This window comes from Nelumbo lutea, chromosome 8, assembly GCF_056320005.1.
Source record: "Nelumbo lutea isolate HS-2025 chromosome 8, American lotus-T2T, whole genome shotgun sequence".
Classification (NCBI taxonomy): domain Eukaryota; kingdom Viridiplantae; phylum Streptophyta; class Magnoliopsida; order Proteales; family Nelumbonaceae; genus Nelumbo; species Nelumbo lutea.
Genome location: NC_142691.1, coordinates 25157789 through 25175903, shown reverse-complemented (window position 1 = coordinate 25175903; position 18115 = coordinate 25157789). Strand labels below are relative to the sequence as shown.

The 18115-nt window shown below is 37.8% G+C and overlaps 1 protein-coding gene across 4 annotated transcripts in view; it reads right to left on the bottom strand.

Annotated features, from left to right (window-relative positions):
* LOC148843463 (protein RRC1-like) overlaps positions 1-18112 on the bottom strand; it is a 33662-nt gene extending 15550 nt beyond the window's left edge. The window contains exons 1-4 of one of the 4 annotated variants that reach the window (XM_088957800.1): positions 17974-18112; positions 17386-17487; positions 17148-17283; positions 16949-16994 (exon numbers count right to left, since the gene is read on the bottom strand). In XM_088957800.1, coding sequence (XP_088813926.1) covers positions 16949-16994; positions 17148-17283; positions 17386-17460 — 257 coding nt within the window. In that variant the 5' untranslated portion in view covers positions 17461-17487; positions 17974-18112. Of the gene's footprint in view, positions 1-16948; positions 16998-17147; positions 17286-17385; positions 17488-17973 lie in introns of those variants that run through there. The other 3 variants (XM_088957798.1, XM_088957799.1, XM_088957797.1) reach the window with 3 other exon arrangements.
* Between the last annotated feature and the right edge of the window lie 3 nt (positions 18113-18115).

Below are 18115 nucleotides of genomic sequence, written 5' to 3'. Positions count from 1 at the left end.
AAATATTTCTTTATGCTAAGAAGGAATTAATTCCCTAACTTTCAAGTCAGGGTTACAACAAGGAATTAATTCCCTAACTTTAACAGTGTTGAAAGAAAATTCCTAACAAGCCCATAATATCAAATAAACTTAAAATAATGTATAACCCAAACAGATGGGTTGGCTAGTGGGCTAACTAAACCCATTAAGACTACATGAGGTGTCCCATACAGGACTTCCCTCTCTTTAAGTGGGAAGGCCAGGTGTCCTTTACCTAAGGGGAGGGAGTAGTTGCATAACTACCTCACTCCCTATTTAATCTCCTTAGAGTTGTGTCTTAGAGGATAAGACTCCTAGAGAATCCTAAGAAAATCCATAGTAAACATAAAAGATAAAGAGAGGTTTTTGGGAAGAAAGAGGAAGACAGAGAAAAGCGAAGTCCTCTCTGGCAAGTATCTCCTATGTGTCTTATATTTCCACATTACATATTGTTCTCCTTCTCTCTTTCATTTACTCGCAAGTCGTAAGAAAGAAAGTAGAGGAAAAGAAACCATCCACCACCAGGTGCTTCTACTTGCTTGATTATGGTTCCTCTACCAAAACAGGTTAGGGACTAAGCCATCTACAACCTTATTCCCAAACGCTGATTATGGTTCCTTTCAAATGCAGATGAATAAAGGAGGGATAAAAGTCATCTATGGTCAAATGTTCAATTTGATTGACTATGATTCCCTTCCGATGTGCAAGTCCAGGAAATTAATGAATTTACAATCACAGTTTTGTCCAATTGACTATGGCATATAGTGAAAATATGATGTCATAAATTCTTTCAATTGTAATTTTTTCATTTCTCATTCTTGTACACTTAAAATATGTAAAGAAATGAATCCAATGGACTTCACACTGAGAAGGTCCATGGTAACATCATCCAATCCTTGATGCAGCATCCTCAACCAGTAACACAGGGACTTCTAAGATAGGGGAAGTATTCAGAGTTTTGTTTTATTTAGAAAGTATTCAAAGATGACAAAGGCCTCTTGGCCTTGTATTTGGGACCAATTGACTAATGACAAGGGTGACGATAGAAGCTGTTTTACATAGTCTGAGCCTAGCCAAGCAACAGAACTATAAAAAAATTGAGGTGAAAGCAGATTACAAAATTATTTTCAAAATATATATTTTGCAGTCAAATTATTTTTTGTTAAGGGCATTTCAGTAATATATCTATTTGTCTTATTTCCAGTGTTTAGAAAACCGGATCGGACTGGCCGGTTGAACCGTGACTCAGGGCACTGACCGGTTCGATCACACCCCAATAACCAGGTGACCATCCGGTTTAACCGAAAAACCGGTGAACCAGTCCTGGTTTCATGAAACCACATGGATCCATACATAAGTGAAATTTTAAAATGTTGTTAACAAGATTTGAACCCAAGACCTCTTATTTTCACAGATTACTTAATTACCACTAATCCACCTCTTTATTTATGCTAATTAATGACCTATTTATCTTTATCTTGCCAAACACAATGAGAAAACATGAGACGATAAGCACCAGTTGGACCTCCTCCTTTGAAGAGCCTGATAATACAACCTTCTTTGCTGATGTTTCTACCCTCTCCCAATGCTTCTGACTCCAGCAGCATAAATTAGCCTCTTCATAATAGTAATAAAATAGGAAACACCCAGAAGAAAGCAAAGTAAAATTGAACCTTGATGGGAGCCCCTTGGTAACACAGGTAATGGCAGGAATAGGATAGGTAATCAGAAACTCTGAGAACAGGATATTGGCTCTATTTTCAGGACCAATTGGCATGGAAACTCCCTGAAGCCTGAATTATTGGCATTGCTGCAAGGTCTTCATTTAGCAAAGCAACTGAGTTATAGACAGGTGGAGGTACATGGGGATTCAAAAGTAGTTATTTCATGGGCAAACTGCAATAGACATATCCCATGGACTCCCAAACATGTTCTAAGGGAAGTGGAAAGAATTGTTAAAGACAAATACTGAATTCAAGTGCACAACAAGGAATGCAAATGGTTTAGCTGACCCCCTTGCCAAACAAGAGGTACTGAGGCAACAAATTGAAGGTGACTCTAAACTGGTAGCAGAGATTGCTAGAAAGTTGAGCAATGAGAGATTGCTAATTGAAGGTGACTCTGAACTGGTAATTGGATGGTTGAAGGAACTAGAGAGAATGGCTTAGTCTCATATGGAGTCTTTGTGAAGATTCAAGTGGCTAACAACAAATATGACAGTAAGTTTTCAATGGAAAAGGAGATTGACAAATTGGTTGGCAGATTTTTCATCTACACAAGGGGTGCATTTTTTTTTGAAAGTACAAGGGTTACATAATAATCAATTATTTTGGGCTCAACTGTAATTTTGGTTTTTGCGGTTGCATCTACACAAAGCCTTTATTAGTAACTCTCTTTATGAATTTTAATAAACCATCTATTACTTATCAAAAAAATAAATTCAAACTTCAATATTGCTTTAAAAGTAGCACTTAATTAAATTTAAGATAATATTCTTAAGCATAGCATTTAATTAAAAGCAAGGTAAATTTGAATTTGAATAATTGCCTTAAATATATAGGAGCTAGAGAGAGAGAGAGAATGGGCAATATAATAAAACTCATAATATATTGCTGGTACATTAAGTGTATCAGTAGGTATCAGGCCTATATTGGTCAATATAGACCCAAAACGACCCTATAAAGGCTTGTACAATGTTTTAAAAGCACAAAGTGCAAAAAAAGCGCAAGGGCCAATTTCCACATGAGGTGCACGTCGCAAGGCAAGGCCACGCCATTTTAAGAAAGGCGCAAAATTACCAAAAAAAAAACTAAAAAATAAAAAATAAAGTCAGAAAATTCAAAAAAATGCAAAGTTTTCAAAAAATATTATACATAATGTTAATAAAAATATAAACTTAAATTTTAAAATAAATGATTTAAAAACCTATTATCTAAAATTAAAATACATAAACATAACATGTAAAGTGTATTCAAATGAAAATTTAAAAATAAAAGCAAACATATAAAGCATTTTCAAGCATGTAAAACCCACAATCTCTATTTTTCCTTAATTGCATTGCTTCAAGTAGTTAATGTGATGTAAAACATATTGCATTCTTGATTCTATGAGTAGCCTTTGTACCATGCCCCTCGAGGCAAGCACGAAAAAGTCTATGCTAGGGTCTGAAATTCTTATTTCTCACATAAAAATAATGATTTTATAACTTTCATTGCCTTTTAAGAAGATATTTTATTGCAATGAATGAATGAACAACATTAGAAAATAGGGGGTTCTCAAAGCATGGTGCGCCTAGGCGAGCGCCTGATGCACCTTGCACCTCAGCCCGGGCTTGCGCCTTTTTAAAATGTTGCGCTTTTTGCATTTTTTAGTCTAATGGCTAGGCCGGGGGAAGCGTGCGCCTAGGCGAGCACCTAATGCACCTTGCACCTCAGCCCAAGCGTGCGCCTTTTTAAAATTTTGCGCTTTTTGCTTTTTTTTAGTCTAACGGTTGGGTCGGGGGCTCTGCCCCCAAACCCCAGACCACACCCCTCGAGGCAAGCCCGAACAAGTCTATGCTAGGGGTTTGAAATGCGCCTCGCCTGAGGCGCACCTTTTAAATCAATGGGTTTGTATCATCCCAATACAAACAAATAAGTACAAAACAACTAATTTCCAAGCGTCCGTCGTCTCAACCCCTCATTGGAATTATGTGTATTGGCTGATACATTCCAATACGTTGTGAAATTTTAAACAATGGAAAGAATACAAGACAGAGAAGATTATCTTATTGTGCATTGAACAAATATGGTGTGTATTCCCCATCTTTGGAGTGAGATACTAGAAGTAGACTCACCAAAGAGATATACCCAAACTAAGGTTTAATAGCCTTCTACATGGAGAGAGAAAGGGAAAATAATAGAAGAGAGCAAGGGGTGGGAGAAGAGAGCAGTGGCAGATGAATGTTGTGAAATGATAGAGGAGAAAATAGGGAAATGATAGGATTAATAAATTAATTTTGATTTCTAGAAAAGAAAAGAGTGGCCATGGTTGTCATAACATGAGCAAAGCTATCATATGAGTGTTCAAAGATGTGAATGATTTTCATTAGGCAATAACAACAGTGTTGAGGTCATAAACTCACAACAGATCTGGACTCCTCCAAGTCAAGCAATCGAATTCTAATATTTCTCTGACTCATGCCCAATCACTTGACAAATCCAAACTCAATTTCCATTGACAACTGCACAATACTTGTGACATTCATATTTAAAACACAAGGATTGTGTTTGGCATGTTCTTTACTAGATGAACCAGATAAATTAATTATTATTTAAATGACATACATGTCTAATTTCATTTTACAACCAGCAAGATTTTTGAGGGACATTGCTTGATGAAATGGTAAAATCTTGGACCAATAAGCATGAGAAAACAAGTTCAAGAACGGCCACTTTATGGAAAGATAAAACGCCAAAGGTTAGGTAACCCAAGTAATGTAAATAATTCTTCTCTTTAGCAAGAAATATTTTGGAGACCCCAATTGAGGTGTTAGGCCTTTTTGAAACAAATAGTTTGATTTGCAATATTCAAAGACAAATAATATCATGGAAGTGTGTGCAGTTAGCAGTGTTATGGAGTTTGTGGAATGAAAAAAAACAAAACAATAATATTTGAAAGGAAATCAAGGAGTATTGAGGAGCTGATAGATATCATCATGGTAAGAGTTGCTCATTGAGCTCTAACATGTGAGGGTTTCAGAGGTGTCTCACTAAATGACCTTATAAGGGAGTAAGGGGGTGGCAAATCACTGCTAGACACCAAGCCAGTAGACAACAAAGGATGGAAGAATGGATAGATCCTGCTACAGGCAAGGTTAAATTTAATTTTGACAGGTGCTGCCTTGAATATCTAGGAAATTCAGGAGTTGGGGGGGATAATTAAGGACTATAATAGTAATATTCTGCTGTATTTCTAGGGTCCAATTGGATATGGTAATTCTTTAAAGGCTGAACTACAGGCCTTGCTTCTGGGACTAAAGTTGATGAGCATGATACAAATGAGAATGCAAAACCATAATCTGCTGGATGAGATCCCAACAAAAGATACCTACAAAGTTCAGGCCATTGGTCAAACAAGCACAGATTCTAGGCACCAACTTGAATGGCCCATTCAATTGGGTGCCTAAAAGTGCAAATGCTTTCACAGATGCTTTAGCAAGGGTTGGGGTTGCTACCAGATTATTTGGTATGGGATTGTCCCGAGTCAAGTTGTTAACAGCTTTTTTTTACAAGAACATGATTTCATTAATAGTTTATAAGCATCAAATATACAAAGGAATATACATCACTGACGAGGAAAAAAAAAACCTTTCCCATTAGAATAATATTACACAATTACAACTCATCCCCCCCAAAAAAAAGGTTCCTATTCACCCCTTGTTTTGCCAAAGAACCAGACATAGCAGACATAGCATAGGATGATCTTGTAATCCATTGCACCTGTACCTGCATTTTTTCTCACCAACAGAAAAAAATATATATATTAATTTAAGGAGCACATGTGCCCGCATTCCTTGATTTCATTTCTATAAGTCCAAAGGACTTTCTCCTAATTCTTCAGCCAGCCCACAACTACCTTACAGTCTCCTTCTATTACAAGCTTTTCAATCTTCAAGTCTCTTGCTTTTTGTATCCCTTCATTCAAGGTTATCCATTCTGCTCTAGGTAAACTCCTCTCCCCTACTGGCCCAGAAAAAGAGCCTTTTATCAATAACAACTGCTTTTCATTAACAGAATTAAGGGACTAGTACACAAATGGGGAGATAAACTTTCTTAACTCTCCCATCCAAGAAGACCACCCAACAGGTGGGAAGAAAACAAATGCAATTACAATTGAGCCCAGAAAAAAAGAAACTGTTTTCACCCTTTGTTTAGCTAACCCATCCATAAAAGAACTAGAAGATCTTTTAATCCAAGAGAATTTTACATCAGCATCCTTTGTTAGCCACTTGAACTTCTTCATTTCATTGCTGTTGCCACAGTCCATTCATTTTATTCTCCAGCCATCCCACTACTACCTTAAATCTCCTATAATCAACTTTCTAATACACAGCTCTTTAGCTGTTTGTGCTCCTTCCAAGGCCGCCAAAATCCCTGCCTGAAGAGAGTCACCTGTTCCAATTGATCCAGAAAAATGTACAACTACATCTCCATCCACGTTCCTGAAAACTCCCCCAATGCCTGAAGGCCCAGGATTACCAGCACTGCTACCATCAAAGTTCAATTTGATAAAGCCACTAGCAGGAAACCAAATAGGACATGTAACCTCATTTGCTGGGGCCGAATTTTCTATCTCAACACATTTCCTTCGTAAATCTACCACTGTAAAGTCCTCAAACAAGTTCAGAGTCTTCGGCCAATGTACAACCTTTATTTCAAGCACCTCCAGTGAAGTTTCTAGGATTCTCTCGTTATCTGAGAAGACCCTTAAGTTCCGTTCTTCTTATATTGTCAAACATACAGCCACCCTTACACCCCTCCACATCACCCTACTCCCTTTCTTTGGCCAACTAAAAGTTGTAGAGGCAAGCAAGTTTTGCAATATTAAGTGGGAGCGACCACCTGAATCCAAACAAAGAAATAAACAATGACCAAATACTATTAGCAAAATGGCAGGAGAAAAAGAGCCTTTATAACACCCTTCTCAACTCCAAAAGCTCCCCCGATGCCTGAAGGGCCCAGGTTCACCATGCTACTTCCACCAAAGTTAATTGGATAGAACCTTCATCTGGTGGTGCCCACAACTTCACAGTTTTCTCTTTTTGTAGCTTGAACCAGACACTTCCCCCCACCTTCTAATAATATCATCATATGATAAAAGGTCATGTATTCTAACATAATGAACCACTCTAGCATTTCTTTCCAAGGATCTTTCCTGTCTCTTTAAAAATTCTTGCATTTCTTTCCAACCAAATAGTCCAAATAACTTCAACTCTTGTCACCCTCCTCATTTCTTTGGCCTTCTAAAAGCACAGTTCAAACTTCAAAATATCACAATGTATCAGTGCACATTGACCAATCTGTATAACGTTTCAGGATCACTGACACATTGGATAAGAAGATTGGGTTACTTGAATGATTTCAAATGTTGTCACCCTCCACAACAACATTCGAAAATTCTTTCATTTCTTTCCTCCCAAATAGTCCAAACAACCATAACACTTGTCAGCCTCCACAACAACCTTCCTTTTTTCTTTCACCTTCTAAAGGCATGGTTCAAACTTCAAAATATCACAATGCATCTATGTGTATCAACCAATCTGTGTCACCTTTTAGGATCACTGATACGTTGGATAAGAAGAGTTGGGTTATTTTAATGACTTCAAATGTTAGATATTGATCTGATGGGTTTCTTGTCAAACTATCAAACCAAAAGTAAAAAAAAGGTAAATTTTCCATCAAAAGAAACTCTCAATACACAATTTGCATATTAAAAGTATTGATACATTCAAAGAGAAAAAACTCTCTTAAACACAAAATGAAAAGGAGATTCATAGATGGTGGCAAGTCTCACTACTAACTTTAAAAAGGACACGCCAATAGGAGACACGCACAAAGAAGGCATTTTTTTGTAGTACATCCAAAGTGTTAATCTTTTCATGAAAAACTTCCCTACAAAAAAAGCCCCAATTTTGGGAGGGTTTGGTTTGCATAAAATGTCCTTGGCGTGTAAATGAGCCACAGAAGGAACAGGATGACCAAGGCCCTTAAAAAGAAAGCACAAGAGAAAGAACCCAACAGAATAAAAATCCATATCTGACAATCAGAAGATGAATATTCAAGATCCCCTCAAACAAATCCAACAAACTGATTACAGCTAGAAGTTCTGGATTCCTTACAGCTCTCCTAAAGCCCATATCCCAGTCGCAACCAACTGATGAGATTGATTGGATAGCAAATTTAGATACACTTTCCCCTTTGAAGGTTGAAGGTTGGAAACAACCATGGTTTAAAATGTCCCTAATTTCCCTAATATTTCCACGACATATTTCTAGTTCCATGGGTAGCAACACGAAATTTTACCAGAATCGACACATTCCTCAATGAACACTACCAACATTTTGCGGAATACATGAGATAGTTTCCACAACAAATTTCCATTTCCAATTCCATGGATAGCGACATGAAATTTTACTGGAATCAACATATTACCCAGTGAGCACTACCAGCACTATGTGGAGTACAAATAGTATTAAAACATAAGTTGGTAACAATGTCGTTGGGCTACCTTGTAATTGTGTTTCAGGCTTGTGTGTGTTTATTTCTTATGGTTCAGTCCTTGGGGGAGGTAACACCCCGTGCCTCCTCCTAGGCTGAATGTACTCTCTTTATTTGAATTAATAAAATTGCTCTCCTTTATCCAAAAAAAAAAAAAAAAACCAATGTTTTTGCCTACCTAACCTACATGATTACTGCTTTGAGCTAGCTCAATATTCATTTTAAATATGAAGTTAAACATTAGTTTTTGATAGTGTAATAGAATATTTGGTTTATTTATTACAATAATTTACATTTTCTATGGGATTAAATTTTCCTTGACCCATTCTATCATGAAGCTCTAAATCATAAGGTCTGCAGGTTAACCTCAAAACATATTTTTTGTCTATAACATTAGTTTCTTAGCTTTGTTTAATAATATGGAACAAAATAATAATTTAAAAAGGTGTACCTACATTTCTTTTATCATTTCATAAAATAGCATTATATACTTTGCATATTTTACAATGTTTCCACCATGTCTATAATTTTTATAATAGTTCCATATGATATTTCTGACATTTTATGACATGTTTCTTATATTTGGACAACCAACATTTCCACTGGCACCGACATTTTAAACATTGAAAACAACTACAAAACCTCTCCTTCAATGGAACCTCGGCCAACCAGGTATCTTCCCAAAAGTGAATAGAATTACCAGAGCAAATATCATATTTTATGCAATGAAGAAAATCATTAAGTACCTTGTGAATTGCTTTCCAGAGTTATGCCCAAGTGCACCTTATGGAAACTACTACATTCCATCCATTTGTCATAATCCCATGAATGCTGACTACTACCTTTTTTTTCAGATCAGTAACTGATAGGCTTTTATTAATTAACCAGAAAGTAAGCATATTACAATAATAATAGGAAATTAACCTCCCTAACCATGTAATGAACCCTCAAATTACAGATTCCCCTTAATTAACCAAACCCCAAAATATCAGTTATCTTGTTGCCCCTTGATTAGTTAGAACATCCGCTAAACTGTTAGCAGATCTGTGCACCCTAACAGCCATAGCTCCCAATACAGGCATTAAAGTTCTTACTTCCCACAACGGGTATCTATACTTCCAAGCTCCTTCCTGTTCTGTTAGCAGCCATCTTATGACCACCTTAAAGTCCCCTATTATAATTAGGTGCCTGCAATTCAGTTGCTTGGATTTTTTGGAGTCCATACCTATCACTCTCCAAAGTTAGCATCCACATCATTTCCCCATTAGTGCTTCATTTTTCCTCTCTAAAGTTCCATATCCCTAATCCACCCTTTTATCTTTCTGCTCCTTGTTTTTGGAGCTTGCTTTGTACTCTTTTGGCCTACTGTCCATTTTTTGGGCAGTGTGGAAATTTTGCTCTAATGAAATATTTCTGTTATTTAACAAAAAAAGGTTAGTCGTCCATTCCATCCCTCCCAAGATCCCAGATGTCTTGGGACAAACATTTGATAACGAGTTACTAGCATGTTTTTCTGTGTTTGGATTTGTAATTCATGATTTTTTTATCAATAACAGAATTTCATTAGATTAATAAGAAATACGTACAGCACTCCAGAGAGAGTTAAAAAAGCTTAACTCTCTATAAGAGAGCAAAGTAACATCTCACAATACAGCCCAATGCAATTGATCCCTACCCACCCCCTGTTTTGCCAAAGCATCTGCAAATGCATTTGCTGTTCTTTTCACCCACTGAAATTGGATGTCCATCCCCCTAGTTAGCCATTTGATTTCCTTACTTTCATTAGCAAACTTCCAAAGACCCCTTCCCCTCTGTAAGACTGTAACCAGCTTACCAACTTTGAGTCCCCTTCAATAATTAACTTCTGTAAATTCAGTTCCTTACTCTTTCCCTCCAGAACAGCATAGATCTCAGCTCTAAGAGAGTCCCCAACCCCAATGGAGCACAAATACATTGCTAACACCTTCCCCTCCTCATCTCTGAATACACCCCCTACACCTGAAGGGCCTGGGTTACCTTCACTACTCCCATCAAATTTTAACTTTATATAACCATTGCCAGGAGGTGACCACACAGGAACAGCAGAAAGCCTAGTCGACGCAGAGTTAGCAACTTCCATCCAGTTGTTCAACAGCATAACCGTAGAAACATCATCAAATAGCTGTACAGATTTTATCCAATGCACCACCCTGACTGTTATGACCTCAATAATACTTTCATTACTTCTTTCCTTTTCAGAAAAGATTCTGGAATTCCTCTCCTCCCATAGAGTCCAGCAAGTAGCAGCCCTCACACATCTCCACATAATCCTACCCCTCCTCTTTGGCCATCTAAGGAACAAGGAGCTAAATAAACTTTGGATGTTTGACGGGGGGGTCCACCTGCAACCAAAAAGAGAAAGAAACCAATAATCCCAAAAAACAGAAGCAAAATAGCAAGAAATTAATAAGTGGTAGGAACATTCACCATTAGCCTTACAGAGAATGCACCAACTAGGAGATAAGCACCAATAAGGCTTTTTCCCTTGGAGTAAATCACAGGTATTGCATCTTTCCAAGAAAAGTTCCCATTAGAAAGCCCCAACCCTCAGAGAAATCAGCTCACGCCAAAACTTCCTTAGCTGGGAAACTTTTAGCAAAATTACTGGTAGAAAGCAAAAGGGAATTAAAGAAGGAAGGACAAGAGAATGTCCTGGAGGGAGTTCTAGTCCATGTCTCTTATCCCTCCCAAAGGGATCCAACACCACCCCATTTAGGATTTGAATCAAATTCATTGCATTTTCAGCTTCCAAATCCCTTAGGCCTCTCCTAAACCCCAGATCCCAATCAAACCCAAAGTTGGACTGAGAAGGAACCAGAAAACTAGACACAAACTTTCCCTTGTACTAGGAAAGAGAGAAAAGAGAAGGAAAGGTAGAATGGCAAGAATGGATATCAAGGAGAAATTTATAGCCACATTGTCTCCCAGCACGACTACTTTGCAGAAGCCACAAAAAAAGAGGGACAGATCTTATATGTCCTTGATTTTTTTATCAACTTCTTAAGTCCTTGACTTCAAGAAATACATCTTCCCTAGGAATCAATTTAATACAAGTGGCGTTATTTCTGATATTGATCTTAACAGCCCTATGAAAATCCTTGAAATACTCAATTAAGTCCCCTTTAATGATGTCCCAACCAATGTTTTAAAAACCGACCCGAAGGCCGAACCGTTTTTGCCTCCAAGTTGTGGGTCACTCGTTTGACTGGCGACCCGATCACCGGGTCGAACCGATTGGGTTGAACGGTTCTTGACCAAGTCAACGTTTTTTGACCGTTTGGCAGGTCTTGACTGAACCAGACCTAGAATCCTAGCCGAGTGACAGTTCGAACGGTTCGGTTATGCCACGTCAGTGCATATATGTAATAAGTGTGTGTGTGTGTGTGTGTGTGTGTGTATATATGTGTGTGTATGTGAGTGTGTGTGTGTGTGTGCACGTCTAAATATATATTTTGGCAATAAATAATGTATAAATATTTTTTAGATATGTTATATGTATTATTTTATATTTAATTTTTATTTTTATTTATAAAAAATATTAAAAATTGCAATTTGAGGCCAAAAATGGGATTTTTCACAAAAATAGTGGGGCAAGGCACCTCTGGGACACAGATCTCAAAAAGTTGCCCAAATAAAAAAAAAAATCTCACCAATCAAACATCATAGTGCAAATTTATAGCCTCTGAAAGTTTGCATGCAATGCAACCCGCGACCCAATCATCGGGTCAAATGGGTCAACAATCGAACCGGTCGGGTCAAACAATTCTTGAACAAGTCAATGATTTTTTTACGCTTGGCGGGTCTTAACTGAACCAGACCCAAAATCCTAGCCAGATGACAGTACGAATAGTTCAACCGACTAGGTCAACGGCAGGTGAAAACATTTGTCCCAACACTCATGAAAGAAGACTAAGAAGAAGCAATCTGGGAATGGGGCTTTGTCTTCTTCCTCAAGAGAGAAGTCACCTTGATTTCAGCTTCAGTAAACTCCTCTTCCAGCTTGTTCTTCTTCTCCTCAATAATCTTGGGACATTCCAAGACTCTAGGGTCAGCTTCCAACATCTATCAGAAGAATATAGCTTATGGAAGAAAGTGAGGATCTCATCCATGATTAAATCTCGATCTTCTTCTTCCACACCATGAATAAGTAGCTTGCAGTTAGGTTCTTTCTGTATCTACCATTAGTTGACCCTTCTACTCCTTTTCATCAAACATAGCTATTTCTCCCAATATTGTCTTCTTCTCTGCCAATGACTCAAAACTTTGATTTACTCCACTCCTCAAGCTTTTCTTTAAGAAATTACAGATTCTTCTCAAACTTTTTTTTGATACATAGTTTCTTCCCAAACTTAAAACCAGCCCAACCATCAGGATTACATAGGTCCCACTATCAGGCCACTTCATCCTTGAATTCATGGAGGAAGATCCAAAACTTCTCAAAACAGAAAGGAGGCTTTTACCTCAGCTTCCGATCTGTGTCCAAGATCACCGGCCAATGGTCAGGCATACATCTCTGATTAGTGAACTGTCATTGAGAAGTGCTCCTCCCATCTCAAAAAAAAAAAAAAAAAACAGAAATATGTCCAATCTAAAACTGATGGGACTTAACCAATGATTCAAGCGGGTCAAGCTCAAGTTCTGAAGGGAAAGGACAACAATGGAATAATCTGTAATGATATTGGAAAAAATCCTCATACTTCTTGTTAGTCTTCCACCACTAGGTTTCTCATGAGCAAACCTCACTACATTAAAGTCCCCACCACACACCAAAAGAGTTGAGCATGATATCCGATAGCTTCCAATTCTGGCCATAAAGACTCTCTTTGTCTAGGATTGTTAAGCCATAAACACTAGTGAAAATCCAAGTAAAACCATGATATATTTTCAAAGAGAAGGGAGAGTAGATACCTCTATCCACTTCCATTCCTTGAACCTTGTATTCATCCCACATAATCAGAATACCCACAGATATCCTCATAGCACCAATAGCATCCCAAGTTTTTTGTCCAAGTGACTGAGTCCTCCTCAAGTTGCTTCTCTTGTTCTTCGTTTTTCAATGTTTTGTTGCAATATACTAACTTAGGCCCTGTTTGGCGGTACTTTGTCATTTGTACCTTCAACAACACCAAAGTACAAAGTGCATGGTATACTTTTGGTTTTGTACTTTTACTTCATAAACCGTTTGGATGAAAATTTTCCAAAAACATGTTTTTCAAAGTAAAAGTAAATGATGGTGTTTGGATACAACAAAATGCCAAGGGTGAGGTACCTCCAAAGGTGAGGGCCTTTAGTTGGGAAGTGGTTCTCCAAAAAATTAACAACTTGGATGTGCTTCGAAACACAAAAGACCAAACAGGTGTTTATCCACCCATGCCTGTAGCCTTTGCTTGAAGAGTGGTGAGACTGAATCATCTATTAATCTATTGTCCCTTTGTTATTCATATTTGGGATTGGCTCTCCTCTCATTGATTGCATGTGGAATCCTACCACAAACATGCAGACTTTTTTTACTCTAGCTTTCTTCTGACAACCAAAGAAGAGGGTAAGGGTGATGTGGAGAACAACGAGGGCAGTTATCTTGTGGGCAGTTTGGGGAGAGAGAAATAGCAGGATTTCCCAAGGGCAAGTGAGAACAGTACTTGAACTTATAGAAGGGATCACCATCAAGGCCATACATTGGCTGAAAACTTTGGATTTATTCAAGGATGTTTCTATAGATGATTTAACTAGAGGATGAAGCATAGTAGTGGGTTCCATTTCGTCTCCTACCATTCAAGAGAATTGATCCCCTCCTCTGCGATGTAGTGTGAAACTGAATTCTATAGGTAACCCAGGTCCCTCTAGAATTGGTGGTGCTTTTAGAGATTGGAAGGAAGAACTCTGGCCATTTTCTCTGGCCCAATAGGATTGGGTGACTTACTTAGAGAAGAAGTATTGACACTCCTCCAAGGGCAAAAACTGGCTAAACAGTCAGGTTTCAACAATTAGAAATGGAGGGAGACTCAAAATGTGTAGTAGGTTGGATGCAAACAAATAGTTCAGGCACTTGGTCCCTTAGACAAACTATAAAGGAAATATTGAACCCAACAAGGGAGCTAGGAGCACAATTTAAATAGACTTGGAGGTCAGCAAATACTTTGGCTGACACTTTAGGTAAAGCAGGGGGCTACTAGGGAAGCTTTATTCTAGGCTTGTTTGTAAGTTGATTATATGATGTGGGGTCACCTTATGTCTTTGAAGGTGACAGCTGTATTACATCTCATTTTAAGATTAATGAAAGTTGTTGTTTCCTATCAAAAAAAAATCTCAAGTTTTGTTCCCAGCATCACAAAGAGAGTTAATAAGTCTGCAGTCAATTGGAACCAAAACATCTAGAATAGACTTCCTGGTAGTCTCCTTAACCATGCATCTCTTACAAGCACCGCCCAGTTCTCTTACATTCCAAGACAAAATCTTCATTGGAACCCTACCTACTCCCCAATTTCCTGTAACAGCCTTCCTCCACAACATTCCTCCCCTTCCACTTTAGATCATTGTTAAGTTTCCTCCCCTAGAAAGTTTCTAACTTTTTTTTATCAGCAACACAAAAGATTTCATTAGATTTAGATAAAAGAGGTAAGGGACGCAGAAGGTTTCTAACTTTCCACTTCTTCCCTTTTATCCACCAGATAAATCCCCAATTTATTAGCCACCTTATACCTTCCTGAGCTTACTTTCTCCATACTTACTTCATTCCCCTGCATCTCCCCTTGTGTCCTTGGGCTTCCATTCATAAACACATCTACTAGAGGATTCTAAATTTCTAACCAGGAGGAGGATGGAACCTGCACCTAAACTGGAACTAACCACAGAAGACACATTTGAGAAGCAACTTTCAATGGAAGGAGAGAATAATGACATGACCAAGAAGGCAAGAAGGGGGAGGATTGTCCCTGAACAATTGGTTTGAAGCAATAAAGAAGGCTCAAATATTGGGCAGCGCAACATAGCCTTTCATTGTGAAGACTCTAGTTCCAAGTCATGCATAGAGCTATAGCAACTAGCCTGGTTGACGTAGAAAAAGCTGGCTGGCTGATCTCATTTTGCTTCACAAATCTCTCAGATGAGCTTTCTAGGCAACAGCCCTGGCCAGTAGCCAGCTTCTCCCTCAGGTACGCAAATGCCTCCGGTACACTATTGTCCACTCGAGAAGGCAGCATGTATATATCAGCCCCTCCGATTTAATTTCAATTGGATCAAAATGAATTTATCTTTGAGAAAGATCTTCTTGTCTATTAGGGTTTTTAAACCCACTTAAGACAATGCTCCAAAAATCTTAGGATTAACACTAGTCTCACCATCTCTAAGCACCAAACAAAATGGGACCAAAATCCTTAATCCTCTACCTCTTTTGATCAAGCAGTAAAACCCTTCACAGGAAGCTGGGGATAAAAAAAATCGAAGGTCTTTGCCTCAATAGAGGGATTTCCTTTTTGGTTGTGTGCTTATGGGGGACCACTCCCCATCAAGAAAGAAAAAACATTTTTGGACGACTGTTTACTTTTTGGGTCAATCACATGGTCCTAAAATACCATTTACGTTTTAGGATCATCAACTAAACAATTTGAAGATGCTTTCAAGAGGATCAGAGATTTCAAATGTAGAGCTCCAGATGCTTTTTACTTTTTAAGTCAATTACAATGGTTGTAAAACACCATGTACTTCTTGGAATCATCAACCCAACAATTTGAACATGTTCTCAAGAGGATGAGACGTTACAAATGTATAACTACTCCAAGGAACCAATAAAATAATTAGCAAAACAAATACATTAGGGAAAGAAAATGAATACTAAACAATATTGAGCACACTATTTAGCAATTCAAAACACAACATTTCTCTTGATAATTGATATATGGAATAGACATTCCTTTCTTTCATCTCAATTTGACAGTAAAGCATCTCACGCCCCATGTTTTGGGGAAAAAAGGGGATACAGTGTACAGAAGGAAACATTCAAAATTACAAGTAAAAATTATTAATCCCCACCCTAAAGAATTGCACGATACATATAGCATCCATAAACAAAATGTTGCAATTCTAGAGTGCATATCACCACAATTGATCTAATCAGTGTAAAATAGAAAGGACAATTGCAGAATCCATCTCCCAATACATAATTATGCTAATAGCATGAACATCTGATGCAAATGTTACATGATCTATGAACTGTGAAGGTCAACAAATTCATATGTTCCACAGAAATAATGGCCCATCCCAACTACTGTACAGAAGACAATGAAGTTTCAGGGTTTCATCATCTTTGACTCTAGCAACAGTAGAATACCCAAAACTGCATCTCCAAATGAAACAGAGGAAAGAATAACCTCAATAAATTGAAAAATCAAGCATCTTGTGGATCTAAGACTAAACTTGGTATATCCATATAGAGCTTAAAAGTATACACCAATTCCAATTTTCTACTACTCAAAAACCTAAAATAATACAAGCTTCATCTGACAGATACAACTCTATAATACAATTTTCCCACATAGAAAAGACAATGTGTTATAAGATGTGCACCATAACATTTCTAATCATGGAACATGGCTAACACCAAGATCCATCTTTAAAAAACAAGTACATTCATTTACCTACTTCCCTTCTTTGGAACAGATACCCCATCTTTGGAATTTCCACCTGCTGTCGAATGAATAAAAAGGCCCATATTTTTATTAATGTGCCCTCAATAGAAAATCACTCTTATATCCATAGAGCGAAATTAAATAAAATATAATACTTAAAAGGAAAACTTCTAGTGAAGAAAAAATTCCTTAAAATGCAAAAACTAACCTTCAGAATCAGCCTTCAGTTTCTCATTGGGATTGATTGTTCCTCCTCTAACAAATGTCTTTGACCCAGGCGTATTATCCCCTTGGAATGACTCTACAAATTCCGCATACAAGCGTGCAGTTTCATCCTCCGCTCTCTGCAAAGCCAATAGTCCAGAGGTATTAATTACTTAAGTCACACTTACTGAGAACCGACAGCTAACCGGAAGGGGGGCGGGGGAAGGAAAATAAAAACATGCCTTCTTCTTGGCTTCTTCCTCCTCTCTGTGCTTTTGAAAGGGGGTTTTCTTCCGAGTAACAGAAAACGAATTCATCTTCTCTTTTCAACACATGCTACAAACCTAAGAGGCATAAAACAGTAATTATCACAACCAAGTAGATAAATTGCATCCACAGATAAAACCCCAAGGCCAAAGAGCTAGAAAATAGCGATTTAACAAGTCCAGGTAACGCCATGATCGAGAAAACCAAACAAAAGCAGCTCCTCAACATAAAAACCGTTCCAAAAGTTAAAACCCACGTCTAAATTTGCTTCCCCCGATCAACCGCTTCAGATTTATAAGCTAAAACCCATAGTTAACAAAACAAAAAATGCTCCACATAATGCATCATACGAAGTAGGGTTCGAGCTTCAAAGGCACACATAAAACTTGGAGTAAATAAATGGGATATAATAACACCGCATGGCTAAACGTTGCAGATTACACTGTAAAGAGAATGGATTCTCGAAATTAAGTTTGAAAAAAGAAAAAAAAAAAGAAAACTATATATATATATATATATAGAGAGAGAGAGAGAGAGAGAGAGAGAGAAGATGATGCACGTACTGATAGCTGCGAAAATAAATAGAAACGCTGTACGGGACCCAAGTGATTGCGGGTTTCTAGGGTTTGAGAAGACTGCAGGAAGAATGTTTTACAGTGATTTGGAGGGGAGCATTTGCAAGGCGGCCGATTCGCGTTAATGAAC